Source organism: Mobula birostris, chromosome 8 (genome assembly GCF_030028105.1).
Source record: "Mobula birostris isolate sMobBir1 chromosome 8, sMobBir1.hap1, whole genome shotgun sequence".
Taxonomy (NCBI): domain Eukaryota; kingdom Metazoa; phylum Chordata; class Chondrichthyes; order Myliobatiformes; family Myliobatidae; genus Mobula; species Mobula birostris.
The window spans coordinates 40,317,874-40,340,657 of record NC_092377.1 but is presented as its reverse complement, the minus strand read 5'-3'; the positions used below and the strand labels follow the sequence as shown (position 1 = coordinate 40,340,657).

The window sequence follows — 22,784 nt, the reverse complement described above, 5'->3', positions numbered from 1 at the left end:
AGTCACTATTGGTAAGGAGAGAGTGTTTGGGAAGCTGAATGGTCTGAAGGTAGGTAAGTCACCTGCACCAGATAGTCTAGACCCCAGCATTCTGAGAGAGATAGCTGAAGAGATTGTGGAGGTATTAGTAATGATCTTTCAAGTATCACTAGATTCTGGAATGGTTCTGGAGGACTGGAAAATGTCACTCCACTCTTTAAGAAGGAAGAGAGGTAGAAGTAAGGAAATTGTAGGCTAGTTATCCTGACCTCAGTGGTAGGGACAATGTTGAAGTCCATTATTAAGGATGTGGTTTGGGGTACTTGAGGGCACCTGATAAACTGGGTTGAAGTTAGCATGGCTTCCTTAAGGGAAAAGCTGGCCAGACAAATCTGTTAGAATTCTTTGAGGAAATAATAAGCAAGCTGGACAAAGGAGTCGGTGGCTGTTGAATTTTCAGTAGGGCTTTGACAAGGTGCCACACACGAGGCTGCTAACCAGGATAAGAGTCGATGGAATTATGGGAAGCTGCTAAAATTGGCTGACTGGCAGGAAGCAAAGAGTGGGAATAAACATTTCACAGTATATGTTAATGATCTGGATGACAGAATTTAAGGCTTTGTGGCCAAGTTTGTAGATGATACGAAAATAGGTGGTGGGACCTGTACTGTTGACAAAGAAAGGAGCCTGCGGAATGACTTGGATAGATTAGGAGAATGGGCAAAGAAGTTGCAGATGGAATGCAGCATAGAAGAGTGTATGGTCGTGCACTTCAGTAGAAAGAGTAAAGGCGTAAAATATTTTCTAAATGGGGAGGAAATTCAAAAATCGGGTGTAAAGGGACTTGGGAGTCCTTATGCAGGATTCCCTGAATGCTAACATGCAGTCTGAGTAGGGGGTAAGGAAGGCAAATGCAATGTTAGCATTCATTTTGAGAGGACTAAAATGTAATGGCAATGATGTAATGAGGCTTTATAAATATATTTGGAATATTGCGAGCAGTTCTGGGCTGCATATCTGAGGAACAATGTTCTGGTATTGGAGAGGGTGAAGAGGCGGTTTACAAGAATGATCCTGGAATGAAAAGGTCAATGTACGAGGGTATTTTGATGGCTCTGGGCCTGTACTCAATGAAGTTTAGAGGAATGAGGGAGAATCTCATTTAAATCTACTGAATATTAATAGTCTGCATAGAGTGATAATGGAGAGGACGTTTTCAATAGCGGGAGAGTCTTGGACCAGAGGGCACAGTCTCAGAATAGAAGGATGTCCCTTTAGAACAGATGAGCAGGAATTTCTTAAGTCAGAGGATGGCAAAGGCTGTAGACAGTTGTGAAGGCCAAGTGATTGAGTAAATTTAAAGCAGAGGTTGAAGTTGACTGTTCGTTGATTAGTAAGGGTGTCAAAGGTTACGGGGAGAAAGTAGGAGAATGGGGTTGAGAGGAAAAATAAATCTGCCATGATCTGGCAGAGCAGAGGGGCCGAATGGTCTAATTTTTTTCCTGTGTCTTGTCTTTCTCAGGGTACCTTGTCATAAGTGTATTTTTGTTCAAATATTTTCATTTGATGTTGGAGACTCTGAAACCTGAATGTTGTGGGGGAAAAGATTCACCATATGGATCAGGCTCAGATGCACCACTTGGTTTAGGAAGAGACATGATATAATGTTACACATTCCATTTAATTTATCATAACTAATTCTCTCTAAACTACGCCTAAGCCATTTCGTTTCCAAACTAGTTTTTAGACTTCAGGAAAAACCAGGATAAGTTTAATTTGCCCTCTTTCTTTGGGGGTGGGGGTAAGAAAAGATTATTTTCATTATTCACATAAGTCTCTTGTACTCCCTGTCAGGTGGTCACTTTCATTCATTGTACTACAGACAACTATTTAAACCATCGGTGGTAGGATTCTGCCCTCCATCTGGGAGGGAGGGAGAGTTCAGTGATGGAGGAAACACCGGCTGGGGAAAGGGGTATCCCTTTATCAACTGTACCTGCTCCAGCAAATCTTCTTTCTGTGACACCAGGATTATTTGGCTTTTTGGTAGACCTTAAAAGAAGGGGGGGAATGGGGAGGGGGAAACACCATCATTGTATTCAGTAAATCACTGATATCAGAATCGGATTTATAATCACTGGCATGTGTCGTGAAATTTGTGAACTTAGCAGCAGCAGTTCAATGCAATATATAATATAGAAGAAAAAAACAAAATAAAAATAATAAAAAATAAATCAATTACAGTATACATATTAAATAGATTAAAAATCATGCAAAAAACAGAAATAATATTTATTTTAAAAAGTGAGGTAGTGTTCAATGTCCATTTAGGAATTGGATGGCAGAGGGGAAGAAGCTGTTCCTGAGTCGCTGAGTGTGTGCCTTTAGGCTTCTGTACCTCATACCTAATGGTAACAGTGAGAAAAGGGCATGTCCTGGGTGCTGGAGGTCCTTAGTAATGGGTGTTGCCTTTCTGAGACACTGCTCCTTGAAGGTGTCCTGGGTACTTTGCAGGCTAGTACCCAGGATGCAGCTGACTAAATTTACATCCCTCTGCAGCTTACCAGATTAGTGAATTTTCTTTCCCATCAGAGTACTGCATTAAAACTGCCTACTTCTTTAATATATTAAGTTCTCAGGAAATGTTAAATAAAGTGAAATTAAAGATACTGAACAAAGCAAAGGGCTGATACTTAAACCTGCAGCACTGTCTTGAATTGGCCTGCATGTGTAAGTTCTTGTGTTTAGTGTAAACAAAGTGAACTTTTCTTTGTGTAGTGTTATATTTCACTGAATGTTTGGAGATAGCATCTGATAGGAAAATGTGATGTAAATGCATTGTATGATACAGCACTGTTATTAAAAAAAAACACAGCTCAGGTGCAATTTACAGTCTCTGTAGAATTTCCATTTTCATCAGGGCTCCTGTATTAGGGAGAAGAGAACTTAGTCGGCCTTATTGCTTTCAGTCATTGTCCAATGCGGATTTGTAGGCTTCCTGGAATAGGATTTGGCTAAATGTCCTATATAATTGATTCACATGTTGATAGTATTTTGTAGACAGCTTCAAAAAACAGTGGTCTAGGGGTTCCTAGTCTAGTGATTGCTACATAGGAGATCAATTTTGTTGCCTGTGCATATGATATGCCTATGGGCTGGTGGTGTCTGGACATGCACAATGATGCCAGTTGGTACAGAATATACATTCCGATGGCATCCTCGTGAAGTTCAGTTGTACATGGGTGCTCCGGGGTCATGCAGGAGCAGGGTTCCAAATGGCTTGAAGTGCTGCTGAATGGAGATAATTCTGACCTGGTTCATGACCATGTGACTTCTGGATCATCTTAAAAATAGAAACCCCTTTGGTTTTCGACGTGCCCCACACTCGAACAAACATTTCCCAAGCCCCGTTCTCCCACCTTGCTGTGTATCGTTGTTTGATACGTCAGACATATCACCTCTTCCTTTCCTTGCACCCAAATGCTCTTGACACTTGCCCGTCCCACTTTGATTCAACTCTTGAGATTCCATTTCTCCTCCTACTGAGTCATTTTCTTTAGCAGCCTCCACACTGCCCCCCCACCCCCCGTAGTTCTGGACCCTTCTCCACTGGCCAAGAACAAGAATTTGCAGTCTGTATCCTGTCTTTGCTAATTACACAGTGGAAGGGTGGTTTAGAGGGATATGGACAGGAAGACTAGCTCAGGTGGGCTACTTTGTTGGCATGGGTAAGCTGGGCTGAAGGGCCTGTTTCTGTGCTGTATTTGATAACCAGTTTCAGGGGAATTCATTCCTTACGAATATGTTTAATGGAGAATAGCTGAAGGCATATTTCATTGAGCTGTGTCATTTTGGAGTTTTACTTTAAAGCTGAAGAAATTGTGTGACTGTACTTTGTGCTACTTTCATCGCAGATATGTTTGAGCTTGATACGGTTATTGCACTACTTGGCCCATTCTCCTCTTGGCTCAGTAACGCTGCTAGACTTCCGCCCTCGCCAATTTGTCATCGTTGATGGTGAACTCAAAGTGACGGACTTGGACGACGCCAGCATCAATGAAACACCATGCTTGAGGAACAGTGATTGTTTTATGGAGTTTCCTGCCCGAAATTTCACCTTAACCTGCTCGTTGGAAGGCATATGTCAAAGGATGAATGAAAAGCGCAATCTCTACAATGCCTATAGGTAATTGCTTCTTTCACTGCTGAACGAGCCAGTGAGCTCAGATTGCAACCACCATCATTGCCAGAAACAGAATATTTGTCAGTTTCATCACTATGAAAAATTGCTTTGAAACTGCATTCCACTTTGTAAAGGACTTGTGTAATTGACAATATTTTGTGGTTCTCAGAAGGGATAATATGTCCAAACATGATATACTTTATGTTTATTATGACAAGGGAAGCAAAGCAATGAATGGTGAAGTTTGCAATGATTTCCAATGTTTTTTTTCACAGTTCTCTCATATTCTACTCAAATAATATTCAGATAAATGCACCAATAGGTTCACCTTAATCCATTCAGTTCCTTTCAGTATAACACTGTCAACATAGAACATTCTGTACATCCAGTGGTAGACCATTTTTGAGAGGAATATTCTTGAGAGGATGTTGTACAACAAAAACTAGCTCTATGCGATCCTAGGTCTCTAGAATTTCAGTAAAGGTGACGATGAGTGAGGACCTCTGAATGATTAATCATTTATTTCTGCTGGACATGTAGAGTCTCTGTTCATCACGTGCTACAGGATGCCTGTGGTGTCATCCAGAGCACTTGTATTTCTGCCATTGATATGTCTTTGTCTTTAACGTTTACAGTTGTTAGTAATATAAATGAGAATTCACAAGCTTCCATTTGATGTTTCTGAACAATCTGGGTGTAAAATGAAGCAAATATTAAATTATGCACTGCTTAAGTGGCAATGCTATGTCATAATATAATGGCCATGAGCAATTTGTAATCTGTCAGCAGTCTTAAACTCAATGACAGAAATGTGAGTGCACCATCAACGGTAGCACAGGTATTAAAACAGAACCCATGGGTCTTCTCCAGTGAAAGTTAATGATTAATAATTCAGTTGGAAACATCATTGACAGGAAGGGAGTATAGTTGATGTCTTGACAAATATTCATCTTTCAGGCAGTAACTAAAACAAATGATCTGGTGGTATATTTAATTATGTTTTGCAATTTAATTAGCTTGCAGTGCACAAACTCATTGCTTATACTATAACAGGGACTATGAATATCAAGTATTTAATCAGTTGTGAAGTGCATTACAATGTTTTTGGGTTATGAAAGACACTGTAAAATGCAATTTTTTCCCTTCTAAAATAAGTTTTTCTGTTGGAATCTTTGCATGGTACTATTATATCTGTTCAGTGAAAGGCAGAGTTAAACACCAGTCCTTTTCACTTGCTAGTTCTCTAGTCTTATTGTGACATTAGTAAGACTAGTTTTCAACTCCTATTCATCTACCTGTTCTGAACTAGAAGTTGGATGGTCAGCTCCTGAAAATAGACCAGCTTAACCGAACAATTCTCCAGAACAGACAGTGAACAAGCGTGCACTGTCCATCCATCTGAAATGTGGGATGCTGCTTGAGCAGGAAACCCTTGCCTGGAAATTCAAGTGCATGATCTTTTCTGTTCAGTGTTAACCAGCTGAAAATTGATTTGTTTTTTTGGAAGTGACACAATGGTTGTTATTTTATGTTTGTTTTCCAGTGGAAATGAAAGTTGAGTGTTTTCTATTATAGTGACTGATTCACAATGGCACGTTAAAAATCCACACCTGTTTTCTCTCTCCTACTAATCTTTTGCAATATAATCATGTGAGTGTTGTCCCAGCTTTGCTAGCTTTGTAACTTAGTAAAGTTCAAAATTGAAAACATTATGAGAAATTCACGTCACTGTCAAGTGAAAGAATGATGGTGAATGGTAGCCAGTTTTACCCCACCCAGATGTCTTCACTGGACAGTGTTAGTTAGAAAAATACTGTCTGGAAACATGCCTGGTTGATTGCGTACAGCTCAGTTTCAGTGACGTAAAGAGACTTCAATGGAAAAACTTTTAGAGAGGGATATATAACAGGTGTGGTTACTGAGTATAGTTGCATTTCCACACTGCCACCTTCAGAGGATGTACGGAGCTGCTTAGTCAAATATTGAAGCATTTGGACACAAGAATGATCATCCCTTGTCCAACCCAATTGCTTTTCCTTTCTGTTTTCTTTGTAGCATTCATTTAGCACCTTTTCAAAACGTTGAATTTCTTCCTTGATAACTCTAGCCTCAGTCACACACATAAAATTAGTATCCTCTTTGGCAGCAGTCCTAATCCAACAATTAATTGTTACATGCTTGTAAACAGGTTGTGTAGCTGAGCTGAGATTGCTTCAAAATAAGGAGAAATCACAAATGGGAATGGAGAAAAAATAGATCTCTTACCTTTTCAAATATACCTAATGTGTCTCAATACTCTCTGTTGCAGGTTTTTCTTTACCTATCTCTTGCCACACAGTGCCCCATCGAGTCTACGATCATTACTGGATAACGTAGTGAATGCTACGGGTATGGTATTTTAAAAAAAATATTGCAACTGACTTCAATCAATTAGAAGTGTACTTTTAGAAATATTTAAAAAATATTAGACTCCTGTCCTTGCAAAAGAGTAAAAGGTGCAATTTTCATCAGCTTAAACATTTTAATCTTGCCCTTACAGTAAACTACGTCAGCTATGTTTAATTAATTTATACTTAATTGCATAAACTGAATGTATTCTTTTACATTTCTAATTTGGCCTTCTAATTGGATGTCAGAGGATATTGACAATAACTTCCATTCATTTATTATTGTTAATGCAGGAAAAAGTGTTTCAAAAGTTTCACTGAGCCATGATGAAAATATCAGTACCAAAGGATGAATTAGAAAGCATGCCCTAAAAAAGGACGAAAATGTACTTTAAGGGGGTTTGTTTTTAAGGAGGAAAATCAGTGACAAAATTAGGAAGGAAATTCAAACCTGAGTCTTGGTTTCCTGAACGAATTTTGGAGTAAAACTTTGTACAGGCATTTGGGTACAGAAGAAATGGGAATGTGGGACTAACCAGATCTGAAAGACCAAAGGAAGTTCCATATACATGTAGGTAGGGCAAGGCTAGCTCAAATTAAGCACGAATCTGAGGTATTGAGGTCCTGTGGTCATTATATATCAGGGAGCATGTTGTTTATGTCAGAGGTTAAGAACAATAGCTGTCTGACTGAGAAACCTGCTTGTGTATTTAGTGGAACTGTTCCAAGTGGGGAGTTACGAATATAATTTTTATGGAAAGTGGAATTCACCAGATGGAAATTAATAGTTATTTGAAAATTAAAGTGCTTCATTGTATTGTATAGTTTTGCTGAATTTCTTTGCAGGATGAACAAGCACAGGACTGTGAGAGCTGAACTTCCTGCATTGGAAACTTTGGTTTGTAATATTGATTCCATTTCTCACATTTCAAAAACCTTTGCCTTCAGCAGAAACTTTATACAATTAAGAAGAAAGTGTAGCTTGCAAAATGGATTGTTAAATGGCAAACTGTCTTCACAGGAGACATTCTACAAAGGATTGCTTCCATTGTTTGAAGGATTAAAACAGAATTTGAGATTCGTACCTCTGAGTATCCAACCAGTGCTATTCATGTTGTGTTCTGAACAAACAAGGGTTTCCATTTGTAGTTCAAAAGAATTTGCGTGTAAGAAACTTACACAGGAACTAAGTAAACTGCAGTGCATTGCATTTAGAGGATCATAATGTATATATTATTGGAAATAAAACTTATTTGCATTGGTGAGATATACACAGAAAATTACGTTCCTTATGAGACAAATGTTTGCAGAATAAATATTTGACAAAACTTTAATAATTTCAACGATCCACACAACTGTTGCCTACAAAGAACAAAGCTCTACAAGCTTATGTCTCAGGTAAATGCCATTTAACACACTGCAGGTGGGAACTATGGGATTTATTTATCCATAAAACTTTGGTCCTGCTTTATGATTTTTAAAAATAGCTAGTTATCACCATTCATGCTCATTCAACTTGGTTTTATCCCCGAAATATTAAGTAACTAAAATGTATAACCTGCTACCTGAATTCAGTTTTTGAAAGACGGAACAGTAAATGGATCTGGGGATTAGTGCCTTGGTATTTCAAACAATACTCACTGCAAAGCAGGTCCATTCATAGTTTGTTGTTTTGCAATGTAACCATCAATGCATCTTGTCATTAATGTCTCCACCTCCTGCTGCGTGATGTCCTAAGAAAAAAACCCAAAGATTTAAAGCAGTTATACCTTTGGCATAGGCACTGACTCTTGTCTGTCTGGCAGAGAAAATTAATTGTTAAAGTAATCATCCGGTTTTCAGCCAGGTGGACAGCAGGATGAGCTATTATGGTGGTAGTCTAGCAAAGTGTTTTCTTCATTACTTATCCTACCTCAAAAGCACCATGGTTGGTTGATTCAGCAATGGATCACAGTTGGGATAGTTTAGGCCCCCTGCCTCCCCTTCTACCCCTGGCTGAAAGATGGGCTTGTGTATTCCAACTGCAACATGAGAAACAGCATGGGACCAGGGCTTCTTCCTGTAGATTTTCATAATTATGAATAAATAGCAGCATTGCAGGATGAACTGCTCTCCCATTCTGTTTGCTCGCAACACAACAGCTGTAGAACAATCAATTGGCATTCTGAGGATGCAGTTCTGCCAAGTACATTCCATTCGTCACTAGTTGTTAGAGCTCATTACGGACAAAGCAGTCAGAGAAGAAAGATTTTAACTGTTGTGGTTGCTAAAAGCATCTTCTGTTTCTGACTTTGTTATTACTCTAGAGTATGGTTTTGAAAGTTGTTGGCGTTATTATGCATGGCTACTTCCAATAATCTTTGTTTATTCCACATCACATATTTTTGCATGACCTGGTCAAATGCAATGTTGCATTTAGGGAAAAAGGATAACCTGGGAGCTAATCATCCAATGTTCTATTGCCTTGCTGTCGCTCTTCTGTTGAGAGTGCCTACATTCTGTGGGTCCTAGTTCAGATCAGGAACCTCGAGTCTTGGAGGTTACAGAAATTGCTTCCTATCTCATTCTGTGCCATTGGACAGAACTGAGGATCAGGGTTCTACCTATTTGCTTAAATTTGGGAGCTTTGCCTGTTAGCCAACTTGACTGGAAGTTGCCTATCACCCTTCCTAAAATTAAAAGTGACTGAAAGCACTGCCATAGATAATCAGGTTTGGGATATTCTGAAGGTGCCAGTATGGAATGCAAACACATATTTGCCTTTCTGTAGACAAATAGCCTATAACACAGTAACAAGAGGAATGAAAAAGCATGTAATGAAATTTAGAGTAATGGTTAAATGACACTTATGTTTGGATTTGTAAAGTTTCAGGTTGTTGGGTTTGGAGGAAGAGACAATGGTTAGTATTTCACAGTTGAAGTGAAAGGACTGGAGTTAGAACCTCCACTAGAACTGTTAGTGAGAAGAAAAGGAGAAAGCTGATTGTGAAGTGGAAGGTAGTTATGTGCTCAAGTGATTGAAACAGCAAGAAAGCATTTGACAGAAAGAAAGATGTTTGTTTTAACAGGGGAGTTGCGCTGGGGCATTGAAGAGACATTGGCTCAGCTTGAGGAAGTCCTGTACCTATTCAAGAGTGGATTATATCTGCAGAATGTCACAAGAAGCAAAACCTCTGGTAAGATGGCCTCAGATACTTTAACTGCTGTGTTTCCTATGTTTGAGCTCCAGGTTAAATAGAGGGGGCAGGGGGACTTTTATTCATTGCAGATTGTCTCATTGATCCAAATATTCAAAGCACTATGATGAAAGAGTCTGTGGTTTGAGCTGTATGGAGGCAGGGTATAAAGGAAAATAATTATAAAGTAATGGCCACATATTTTAACCCTGGTATGTGTTTAGATGGGGCTACCTTGCATGTATGTTCTGTTCTCTGCTGTTGATAACTTTAACTTTTATCATATGGCAGCTTATTAAAATAGTTCTTTTTGATTGTTGCTTTGAAAATAAGTAACAGCTTAAAGCTTTTGTGGTTTTATTTCTTTCTTAGTGCCAAATTACATATTATAATCTAGCGGTCCTCAGGAGAAATTTTCTTCTTGTATATTTGCCATTGGGGGTGGTGGTGGGTGGGGAAGGACTAGATGCTGGATTGGTACCACTTTCTTGTTTGTGCATGAAACAGCTTGCTAGTTGACACTAATTGAGCATAAAAACTGCCAGGAAAGGAATCTGGCCTAAAAGTTCAACCCAGCTGGTAACAAATAAATGCATTGTGTAGGACCAGCGGAGCTTTGCACCCCACTTCCAACTAGACTGAATTTCTCAGCATTGCCTCTTCCCAGTGAGAGGGAGAAGAATGCGAGTTGGTCTTCTCCAATCTACTAAGCCTAAAACAATGTACTGTGTGCCATAAATTGGACAAGTTGCCCTTCTCTTTCAGTCCCTTAAAATAAGCCTCTGATAATAGACAAATACACCATTTTTCAAAACTGCATGTGACATCTTTCATAACTTCCTACAGTACTCTGCAGATTTTGAAATGTAAGCATCAAAGCCAGTTTATGCACAGTCAAGTCTCACTTGGCATGATAATCGAGGTAAACATTCTTCTTGTAGTCCTGTGTAATCCTTTGTACCCAGTGGAGAGGGTAAGCAGCACATTGCTTTGATTTCTCTGAATACAGATCCATAATTTGTTCAACGTGGTGTCACGGGTAGATGGGGTTGTAAAGACAGCTTTTGCACAATGGCCTTCATAAATCAAAGTCCTGAGTACAGGAGTTGGGATGTTATGTTGAAGTTGTGTAAGACATTGGTGAGGCCAAATTTGTAGTTCTGTGTGCAATTCTGATCACCTCCCTACAAGAAAGGTATCAGTAAGATTTGAAGGTATACAGAGAAAATTTGCAGGATGTTGCCATGACTTGGGGACCTGAGTTATAGGGAAAGGTTGAATAGGCTAGGTCTTTATCTCTGGAGCATTGTAGAAGGATGAGAGATTTGATAGAGGCATATAAAATTGAGAGGTATAGCTAAGGTAAATGCAAGCAATCATTTTCCATTGAGGTTGGGTGAGACTAGAACTAGAAGTCATAGATTAAGGGTGTAAGTGTGGAACAAGCTTCCAGCAGAAGTGGTGGATGAAGATTCAATTGCAATATTTAAGAGAAATTTGGATAAGTATGTGGATGAGAGGGATATGGAGAGCTATGGTCTGCATTTGGATGGGACTAGGCAGAATAACATTTTGGCCTGGATAACATCTGAGATGCACTGCTCTATTACTCTAAGAGAAATGGCATCTCCATTTTTTTTTTTTTTGCAGCTTTGGGGTACTGTTGACATTTTGCATTGACTCCTTGCAGTGGGATTTGAACCCATAACCTCTGATAGAGGAAAGAATGATAGCTATCATTGCACTACAAACTCAGCCATCCTAAAATTGGGAAGAATGGGTGAAGCTTGTACTTTTGCATGTGATGTTCAAGGGATCACTGCAAACTGCTTATAAAATAGAAATAAAAGCTTTAACTTTTTATTTTAATGTGTCTAGTAAAAGACAAGGTCCTACTGGGCTCACTGGAGACTGTTCTGTTGCTGGTTTGTTCACTTTGTCATGCAGTCCTGAATTAGAAGGCAATTCTCCTAGCTGCAGCAGTACCACACTGATTTCCTGTCTGCCTGATCATCAGATGCAGTTGGTCAACACTCTGGGATCCACTTCACTTTTTAAATGAGGCACAAAGGCAAATTGGCATTTATCTGCAAACACCGACTGTTATAACTGTGACTGAAGCTACCAGAGAGACACTGAAGCTGGAGATATGGAAGACATTGCAACAAGCAGGGATTTTTCTGGGAACTCCTACAGAAGAGTCTCTCAAGTTCAAAAGTACATCACATTTTTATACCTTTTAAGTTCAAAGATAACTGTGGGTGATGTAATACAATTTCAATAGTTACAATGACATTATTTACTTCAATATTTTGGACTGACAATGCTTCCTTTGAGTTGCATATCGACAGTGGGAGACACCTCTGAATGTTCAAGCACCTTTGCTGGGACAAATTAATTAACTCACAATGTCTAAAAGCTTCTGAAAACAGGTTAATGTTGTTAGGGCTGACTTTGAGTACACAAATATTCCAACTATTGATTGCCTATAACCATGATCATGTTTGATACGCTAAGTGACATCAGTCTGGTCTACCAGCTTGAACTAGAGTCACAATGGTACAAATAACTTAAACCCATGGTTGCCTGTTTGATGCAGGCCAATTTTCTTAGCAATCCTATTGCCTTAACATTTGGCTGATGTATGTGCAAACATCTCATGTCCACCATTTTGTAAACCATATTTTTAGTCTGTCGCCAGTTTAACTTCAATTTACATCTTGCAATTTGCAACAAGAATTGAAGTCTAGTGCTTGCTGCTTGAATTAATATCTGCTATATTCAGATACTTTAAGTCCAGAACACTCCCTAACACTGACATGAAAACCTTTCATTTCAGACTCTGTCATTCAGGCATTCATAGCAAGAATGCCTGTCTTATTATTACATAACCTATCTTTATAAGCACTACAGGAAACTTGGAAGTCTAACTGGAAATTCATGGGGCTGTCAGCGTCAAGAAGATTTTTTTGGGGAATGTTTTGGAAAGGCTTTCATTAGAAATGCCCTTTCACTTTCAAATGTTTCTGTATACTTAATGACCTTAGACATGTTGAGTCAGCGTTAAACATCAGGGTACTGGTTACCTGAGGACTTGTTGTTTCTTTTAGAACTTGGGGATTTAAAAAAAAAGAATTAAAAGCTTTTAAACTTCTGCAATTATGTCTTTAAACAAAAATTAAGCATCCAAAAAAGTTCAGCTTGCATTTCCTATGAGACATTTTAATGTTAATGTTAAGTTGATATTATTCATACAAAGCACAACAGATCAAAATAAAAATGTTTGGTAGGTGTGAAGAAAAACTCTAAACAGGTTTGGCTTGTGGACAGATCTTGAGTCTACTGCAGTCAAGTTGTCCCGTCTTTCTGGCTGCTAGGCGGTTATTTGATTTGAATTGGGCATCTGTCGCTTAGTGCTTCACTGCAGCTGTATAGAGGGGGAGCTGAGTGATGACTGATTGTGGATTCAGAGTGAGGGATGGAAAGGACAGAAGGGCTATTCATTGTCAGACAGAAATGAAATAAAGCCAGACTCTCTGTAGTTACCTTGCTTCGTAATTAGTTACCTTGAAAAGCTGCGCAGGTGTTCCAATGGACTTTTGAGTTGTCTAAAATCCATCGTACTCTTGCTGACTGAAGCCTGTCATCACACTAAATTTATTTTCAGCACTACAATAAATATAACAAACATTTTCTTTGTGAGAAAGTGCCAGGAAGGTTGTGTTTTTTTTCCTGGTGGCAATTAATCCTACTTTGTGCCAAATCAGAACTCGCCATTGAGGTAATGTGAATTAACTGCTCTGTGCCTTTTTGATTAGGAGGAAAAAACTTTGCTGAGAGATGTGCTAAATCTAGAAAACACTCTTCTTGAATAGAAATAAAGTTGTGACCTCTTTTTATGTTTGGAAGTTGCACCATCTCGGATCACAAGAACCTGCAGCGGATAGTGAGGTCAGCTGAGAAGATCATCGGGGTCTCTCTTCCCGCCATTACAGACATTTACACCACACTCTGCATCCGTAAACAGCATTATGAAGGACCCCACGCACCCCTCATACAAAGTCTTCTCCCTCCTGCCATCTGGCAAAAGGCACCAAAGCATTCGGGCTCTCACAACCAGACTATGTAACATTTTCTTCCCCCAAGCCATCAGACTCCTCAATACCCAGAGCCTGGACTGACAGCAACCTACTGCCCTCTACTGTGTCTATTGTCTTGTTTATTATTTATTGTAATGCCTGCACTGTTTTGTGTACTTTATGCAGTCCTGGGTAGGTCTGTAGTCTAGTGTAGTTTTTGTGTTGTTTTTACGTAGTTCAGTGTAGTTTTTGTATTGTTTCATGTAGCACCATAGTCCTGAAAAACGTTGTCTCGTTTTTACTGTGTACTGTACCAGCAGTTATGGTTGAAATGACAATAAAAAGTGACTTGACTTGACTTGCTTTCAGTCTGTGTTTAATTCATCACACTTTAGTCACGTTCCTCCATTTCTCTCAGCCTGTCACCTTTTCTTCCTCTCCACCTTTTCCTCACGATTTCTTCCTTTCCCTTTTTCAATTTTCTGATATTTTGTTGCATTTTTTTTCTGTCTCAATCTCTTGATTTTTTTTTGCCCTGTATGATCCTTATCGGCTGATCAGTAGCTTTGTCTGATAAGGCAGCTTTGGCTTCCAGGGTTATATGAAGTTCTCTAATTCATAAATTTTCCAGCACGCACAAATATGCTTCTAGGTTTCAGAGCTCTACTTTCTCCAGCAACCCTATAGACTAAGGCCAATCCAGCTGCCAATCCGAAAGCTTATCTCAATGCTAGGTATGTTTAGTTCTCAGCTGTTGGTAATTTAGAAAATAATAACTTCTATCATGTAGTGGTTCATTTAAAAATGGCTCAGTATGCTTGTTGCCGTGATAATAAACAATGTTTTGAAGCTTTAGAGGTTTTGGTTTTTCCTTCATTCCAAAATTGATGTTACAGAAACAGTTTGCAGGAGGAAGTTTCATTTTGTATGGTTGTCTTTGGGTGTAGTGGTGGGTGGGGAGGAGCTTGATGTTGGGTTGCTACAGTTTTACTGTTTGGGCACAAAATCTGCAATAAGAGTCCATTACCGCTTGCAATCCTTCTCCTGCCCATTGGGCAGCATTGATTTGGGTTTGAGGCAGATGAGAACCATTCAGGAAATTTGGAAATTAATCTCATTCAGAAGGAATCTGCAGATTACCCATCTGCCTCAGTCCAAACTACACCAGGAGTTAAAATCCAAGGTTTGAGTTCTACATGGAAGCCTCTAACTTATTTCTTGCCAGCCAAGTTAGGTGAAATCTGCCTTCATTCAGTAGATGAAATCTTGCGTATTCCCCTCCAAATTGAGGAAGTCAATGTCAATAATTTACTCAGTGCTGTGTAGCCTCTTCTACTGTGCTAGTTTAATAGCCATCTGCAAAGAGTAGCGATCTCTCGTGTGTGCCAGTGACTGTCATGTAGATGAGAAAAGCCTTCTAAAAAGAGACGTAATAAATCAACAAATTCAGGGCATGAATTACTGACATATTATTTCAGAAATCTATGGGGAAAGGTGCTATCCTAGTTTCATTACTGGCAAGTATTGCAGCTTGCGGTTACGGGCTGGCTGGTGGTGTAGTGGCATCAGCACTGGGACTTCAAGGCAGATGGTCCTGATTTCAAACCCAGCTGGGTCCCAACCTGGGCAGCAGCAGTATCTGTGCGGAAGAAAGGCCTGGCAATCTTCTTCTGTATCTTGCCATGAAAACCCTGTGGTCCATAAGGTCAGAAAGAGTTGGACTCGGCTAAATGACTGAACAACAACAACAAAGTATCATAAAGAAAATGTTTGTTTTATTTATTGGACCAACAACCCAAAACCATGGGATAACATCTCACAAGGACCATTGAGGAACTTGAATTCAATCAGCGAAACAAATGAACAAATGCAAAGTTAGTTTTGGTACTTGTGGCCATGAATCTGCCAGCTTGATATCACGACTATTCCTTCAATGAGGAAACCTGCAGTCCTTGGGCTTTCTAACTTGCTGCACAGGTGTGTGAACTTGTGGTAATATGTGTACAAGTACAGTCAGGTCCCTTTGAACATCAATATTTCCCAGTCTTGCCCTGTTTTTTAAAAAAAAAATTTTAATTCTTTGGTCCATCATTGAAATGGACTAAGGTGCCACACAGTTCAAGGGAGATCAAGACTGGGCAATAAACGCTGGCTGTGGCAGTGATGTTCCTGTCCCCTGAGTGACAAATGCATAGCAGCACCAAAATAATTGCCTAACAATATTCCCAAAGGGGAGCTAGAAAACTTCTCAGTAATTGTAACCAATAAATAGTAACACAGAACAAATCATTGGTAGGAGAGGGGAGTTTATGTAACGTACCTTTGAAAAAGCAGAAATAGGACCTTGAAACCATAAGCCACATGTTATCAGTTAATCAGAAAGGATGTAGCATTCATCTACAGACTGTAGTGCGGGTTGTCCAAGAGTGAACTACACTTGCCACATCATGATGCAACTCGACTTATCATCTAGAATCTGTTTGGAAATTTTTTGAAAATGAAGTTTTAAGTAGAGTTGTACCTTAAGTACCTGGGCAGAACCGGTATTTTCTTCTTACTCTGAAGTCAGGTGATGATGTAGTCACAGTGTTAAGATTTTTCTGGCTAACCTCACTGGCACTCTGCTTCCTGGCACCTAGTGGCAGGGCATCCAATGGTAGAGTGAGGAGGCTCCACCCCAAGACATCTCTGAAATGGCCAAGTGACATATCCCCTGCCTACCCTACGAATTAAAAAAAAATCATTGCTTTTCTCCTTGTTTCTGATTGAAAGTTAAATGATTATTCTGCTTAATCGCTAAGCCTGTCCTCTGCTGTAGAATCATGGTGAATTTTGCAGGTGGGGAAAGGCTAGCATTTTTCCAGCCAGGACAAGCTGTAAATCACAACCTGACTGCTGTGGGTAGGGCCCATGGTCATTAGCACTGATTAAACTCAGCTTCAGGGGTTCCTCAGACAAGTTGAGTAAAGAGACCAGAATCTATTGCGTCAATTATAATTCACTAAAAGTGTAAAGTGAGTTTGTTTGACCCCACAGACTTTTGGACGTGTGCTCCTTGAGAATGTGCACAGGCTGAGTTATTGCTGATGAATTGTTCCTGTTGTAATTGTTCTCGTGCTCTTTAGCTTCATGTATTCACAATGACTTGCCTGGAGGCAAACTGTAACAGATCATTTTGTACTCACCAAGACTGTTTATAAGTGATGTATGGTATTTGTTCTTTGAAAGAAGTAGAACTGTCAAGTTAATGCAATTCAAGCAGACGCTTATTCAAAACTAGAAATTACTATCAAACTTTTAAAGCTTTTTTTAAATGAATATTTTATTTTAAAAAGGAAATGTATTGACCAATTAGGAAAGTGACTTGTTTTGTAGTTTGAGCTAAGAATTGATCCAACAGATGTTCAGTCACCTCTGCAATTCACTTCTACTTACCCCTAAAGCAGTAGATTCAAAGACCAAATCTGTCATGGAGGATCTGAAGGCCAGTGGTGTAAACTTGGTTCCAGTATTTCATAAGATATTGGAGCAAAATTAGGCCATACAATCCATTGAGTCGGCTCTGCCAATCTATCATGACTGATTTATTATCCCTCTCACTCCCATTTTCCTGCCTTCTCCCTGTAACCTTGGATATCTTTAATAATCAAGAACCTAACAAACTCCACTTTAAATATACCCAATAACCTGGCCTCTGCAGCTGTCTGTGGCAATGAATTCCAGCTCTGGCTAAAGCAATTCCTCCTCATCCCTTCTAAAGGGACGTTCTTCTATTCTGAGGCTGTGCCCTCTGGTCTTAAACTCCCCCACTACAGGAAACATCCTCGCCATGTCCACTCTATCTAGGCCTTTCAATATTCATTCAGTTTCAAAGTGATTTTCTCCGACACCCACTTTGTTCACCTAAACTCTAGCACGTATAGGCCAAGAGCCATCAAATGCTCATCGTATGTTAACATTCTCATGATCCTCCTCTGGACCGTCTCCAATGCTAGGAATCCTTTCTTTGATTAGGGGCCCAAAACTGCCTATGATACTCCAAGTGCGGTCTGACCCATACCTTATAGAGCCTCGACATTTCATCCTTGCTTTTATATTCTAGTCCTTTTGAAGTGAATGCTTAACACTGCACTTGTGCATTAGAACACTTGGATCCCTACGAACTTTTAGATAATGCACCTTCTGATTCCTCTGACCAAGGTGCAAGATCTTGCACTTCCTCATGTCAAACTCCAAATTTAAGATCTTTGCCAACTGCAGTTGCAGAATTGCGACGTCCTCATTTCAACTGACTTTTACCCAGTTTTATATCATCTGCAAACTTGGAAACTTTACATTTTGTTCCCCCTTGTGGGTCATTAATACAAATATTAAATAATCATGGCCCTAGAACCAATCCACTTGTTAGCTTCCTTCTGCTTGAAGGGGTTCATTTATTTCAACTGCCATTTGGAAATATAAATTTACTACATCTACCAGCTCACCTCTTTCAACTCTCACTGTTACATTCCCAAAGAATTTGAACAAATTTGTCAAACATGGTTTGCCTTTCATAAAACCAGGTTGACTATATATCATTTCATTTAGCTTTCATAAGATTAGTTATATCCTCTTGATTATTGGCTCAAGCATCTTGCCAACAATATATGATAAAGTGACTGACCTATAGTTCCCTGCCTTCCATCTTTACATTTTAAGTAAGAGTCATATTGGCTGTTTTCCAGTAGGTACTTATTTCTGTTTCCAATGGTTTAGCTTGTTTTAAAAGAGGTATAGCACAAGAGAATCAGATTTGGGTTTATTTTCAGTTATGTATATTGTGAAATGTGTTGTTCTGCAGCAGCTGCACAGTACACAACATTAAAAAAATTTCTGAGTTACAAAAATAAAAGTTGTTTACTCCAATTTCTTTCCCCCCTTTTGGAGGCATCTTGCCAGTAAGCCTGGAATGGATTTCATTCCTTGTATATAGGACTTGATTATGAAAGAAATTGCAACGGAACCTAAACCTGATTTTGGAGAATGTCCACGTAAGATGTTTTGAGTATAACTAGATATGATTGAAAGTCACCATGCTGTTTTATCCATTTTATTCTCTTTAGTACAGGGCAAATTGTGTTGGTGCGTGGCCAAGTGGTTAAGGCTTTGGTCTAGTGATCTGAAGGTCGCTAGTTCAAGCTTCAGCTGAGGCTGTGTGTTGCGTCCTTGAGCAAGGCACTTAACCTCACATTGCTCTGCGACAATGCCGGTGCCAATGAAGCCCATGAAGGCTTTCCTCCTTACTCTTCCAACTAACATTATAAGTGGACCCTGGAATCATGAAGAATATACTAATCGATAGAGAATCAAAATATTATTTTATCATTAGTTGTTCTTACAAAGAATATTTTTTTTAAAAATTGGAGTGGGATTAGGCCAGTTGGCCCCTAAAATCTGTTTGACCTTGAATAAAATCATGGCTAATCAATCTTAACCTCATTTTCATGTCTTATCCCCATATCTAATGATGAATCTAATCTCTAGAAATCCATCAGGTTTCTGACTTACTCCAAGAGTATTTTTGAAAATGATCTGCTTCGGTTTTTTAAAAAAAGTTCATTGCAGTTGGACCTGAACCCCCCAGCAGAGTAGAATCTTAAGTATTTTGAGTGAACATGTTGAGATTTTTAAAGTCCCCTACTTCTGAGTCTGGATCATATAAATTTTAATGGGTCACTTTTAATAAAACATTCAAAGAGCAAGATGCAAAACAACTGAGCCAAAGGATCACCAAGGCATTTCATTTCAGAATTAACAAAATCACTTGTGAGTAGATGCTAGAGAATGTTGCCATAGGCTGCAACTTAAAATTGCTTAAGGGTTATCTGGGGAAAATGGGCTGATTGCCATTTTATCCGCAAGCTCCCAAGAAATATTCTGGCATCGACATAAATTTTAAAATAACTGATTTTTAATTTATTTTACAAATGTTGTTTATATTTTTCATTCTGAATGCTGCAAAAGGTACACTTAGCTTCAGTGCAAGCAGATGAAAATGTGTGAATTTATTGCAGTGATGAGCTGGGGATGGAGATGTATTTATTGCTTTAAAAGGTCATTAGTGAGTAAATCAAGCACAACCTTGGCTTTTGTACTGTGATTTATTGTTGCCAGCCTTCAAATTTTATTGGCATGTTTTGGGAGAATGTCTCTCTTGGCAAAATGCAGGGCTGAATTCAACCATGCCTCAATAAAATCTAACAATTTTATGAAATGTCTCTGGCTAAAAGTTAGATGAAAGTGTGCTTGATTTTTTTTTGATAAATTGACATTCATCATTCACTGCTTTCAGCAAGGCTGGTCATTTCTCATGGGAAATCTTTAGTCTCATTTCATAGATCATTCAGTCAAACTGATTGCTGTAAGTGACTGAGAAAGGGATGGAATAGCTGCTGTCTTGTGGGGGTTGTGGGGTGAAGAGGTAATGGATTTGCCATGGAGATAAAGGATTTGCCACAGATGTACAGAAACTGAGAACACTAGCTACCTTTTGCTTACCTGCACTTAACATTGTAGGAAGTGCCTCTTGTCTCAGCATTTCAACAGGTGTCCCTGATCAACATCAAAATTGTTTTGGCTGGGATCCAGAAATGGTTCGTACTTACAGGGAAAGACGTATCTAGTATGGGAGGTGATCTTTCAGATTCCTACTGGAGCTACTCAGAATATTACTTCTTATCGGGTAACATGGACAAAGGATTGGGCAAAACTTATCTCAAAGGTAAAAGTGAATTGAGAGACAGTTATTTTTTTAAAAAGTTCATGGTCGGTATGAGTGCCATTGACCAGAGTGAGGAAAACGCTTCAAGATCATGTGGCCAGGTTGTTTCCCGGCTTGTGTCTTGATTTCATGGGTCATTTTAGACTTTTTCTTTGCAATCTAACGTAACTTGGTGTCTACTGAAAATACATGCACAGGATTATACCATTGCCTATACAGTGCTCCTTTTAGATCATTCTATAGGGGAACTTGGACCATGTTATCTTGGAGGTTACATAGTGTCGAGCATCAGGATAATCTGATTTGCTCAGCACAGTATTGGACTGAGAGTCGAATGACTGAAATGGTGATTGGCACCTGACTGCTGCATCCATCTAGTGTATGAACCCATGGCAGCACACTGGCGTTTCTGAGCAAACATATAGGGCGTTGCTGCGGAAAGGTATCTGAACCAAGAGTCACAAGACAGTGGTATGTGAGATACCCAGTCTTTACTGCAAGAACTGGTATAGGTACTCTCGGGAGGAATTGTTGAATTGTGAACATGTACAAAAACCTTGGCCAGCTTCCTCTGAAAAGTCCTGTTCTGCCTTGCACCTCTGTGAAGTGTTGAAAGGTGGTTTTCCTGCAGCAGGCTGCGCTATGTGCCATGCTATAAGAGACAGTGCCGACCATATATATAAAATGAAGTCAGAACAGCAGATGATCTGCTCCAAAGAAAATAATAACTATGTAAGTATATATGGTACAGATGTACCATAATATCCATGCTATGTTTTGCATCCAGAGAATAGCAAAGTAGCTTCCAAAATATTTGCTACATTTAGCACATGAGGATATTGGACCTTTGCCTTTCCTTTACTGCTTATCTCACCAGTTGTAAGTACTCCAGCACTGTGTAACACATGTTACCACTTTACAAAGGTTTGGAAGGCCTGTCTCATAGCAACCTTGAGTAGCTCCATGTAAATGTATTTAATACAGAGGAAAGCCGTGCTGGTGGACAAGTGCAGGGAAGTGAGAGCATTACGATGGAAGTGTTGGGGAATGTGTATTGCCATGTTGTGCTGCACATACGCATACAACAAAGGTTGTGAATGGTATCTTCAGTTATTACTCACTGCAGACAGACATCAGTAATGGTCTCTGATCTGAAGTACAATTTGGGCAAGTGTATTCCTTTACATAAAATACTTCAGTCTTTACTTCACTGAAGACTTTTCATAGTCAGAATAACTAGATGCTCAGTTTTCCAAACGTACTCTGAAAGGATTATTCTGTTTCTATTTATTCACTTTCTTACTCAGGAAAGCAACTTGTACTTGACCTAACGCTCCTTTGAAAGCAATGTGTGCACCACAGCTTTGAGCCAGGTTCTGCAATGTGTCACAACAATCAGATCATGAAGTGATGAAAAGCAAATTATTTGCAGAATTAGCTAGCTAGTGTTGTGCAATTTATTATTTTAAAATCTTTTTGTTATAATCCTGTTTAAAACTAGTTTTACTTGGGAGTGGGTAATAATTTATTACCCTCATACTCTCTCCCATGATCATTGTAGCCAGAGCTGTTTTGATCCCATTTGGAATATTAAGCATTTTTAGAGGTTGCTCAGTAGGAATACTACAGGAGCTCTCTTTTTTTTCTTGTGTTGTCTATTTTTTATGGGGTACTTAAACAGTTTTTTTATTAGTGACTCTTTTACTGCATATTTTAGTCATTTATGTGCTCTGATTGCTGTATTGGCTGTGGGATTCAATCATGCAGTGAGCTGAAGTTTTCAGTGACTCCCTTATGAACAATTGGAAAGGTGCCAGCTAAGTTCCTCAGAAAATTTATTTCTTGCATTCTGCCCTTAATTTTGGTGCAAAATTGAGGAGAAAATCTGATCCAAGGGTTTATAAATTTACGTGGCATAAGTTGTGACACTGGGCCCCAAATCAAACAACTGACCTCATAAGAATCCAGTGACTCTGAATCAAGTGCATCATCTGCTTGCTCAATAGCTTTTGCTGTTGCCATAAGGATTGACCACAGAAGATTTTGGCATGGAGGAACAAGAAAATTGCCAAGTGACTGCGTGGGTCAATAGTTTAGTCTACTATCCTGGCCAGTCCCTTATGACATTATGGGTCATGAACAGAGGGATGAACATTTCTGATTGGATAAGTTAATTTCAAAGCTCTCTCAATAGTTCACTGGGTTCATGCACCATCTGGC

The 22,784-nt window shown here is 39.2% G+C and overlaps 1 protein-coding gene across 7 annotated transcripts in view; it reads left to right on the top strand.

Annotated features, from left to right (window-relative positions):
• Positions 1-22,784, top strand: part of pkdcca (protein kinase domain containing, cytoplasmic a) — a 71,539-nt gene that overhangs the window by 16,172 nt on the left and 32,583 nt on the right. For 4 of the 7 annotated variants that reach the window (XR_011886810.1, XR_011886808.1, XR_011886809.1 and 1 more), the window contains exons 3-5: positions 3,894-4,165; positions 6,471-6,550; positions 9,618-9,725. Coding sequence is in view for 4 of the 7 variants with exons in the window: in XM_072265025.1 (XP_072121126.1) it covers positions 3,894-4,165; positions 6,471-6,550; positions 9,618-9,725 (460 nt within the window). In the remaining 3 variants the exon portion in view is untranslated. The other 3 variants (XM_072265028.1, XM_072265027.1, XM_072265026.1) reach the window with 3 other exon arrangements.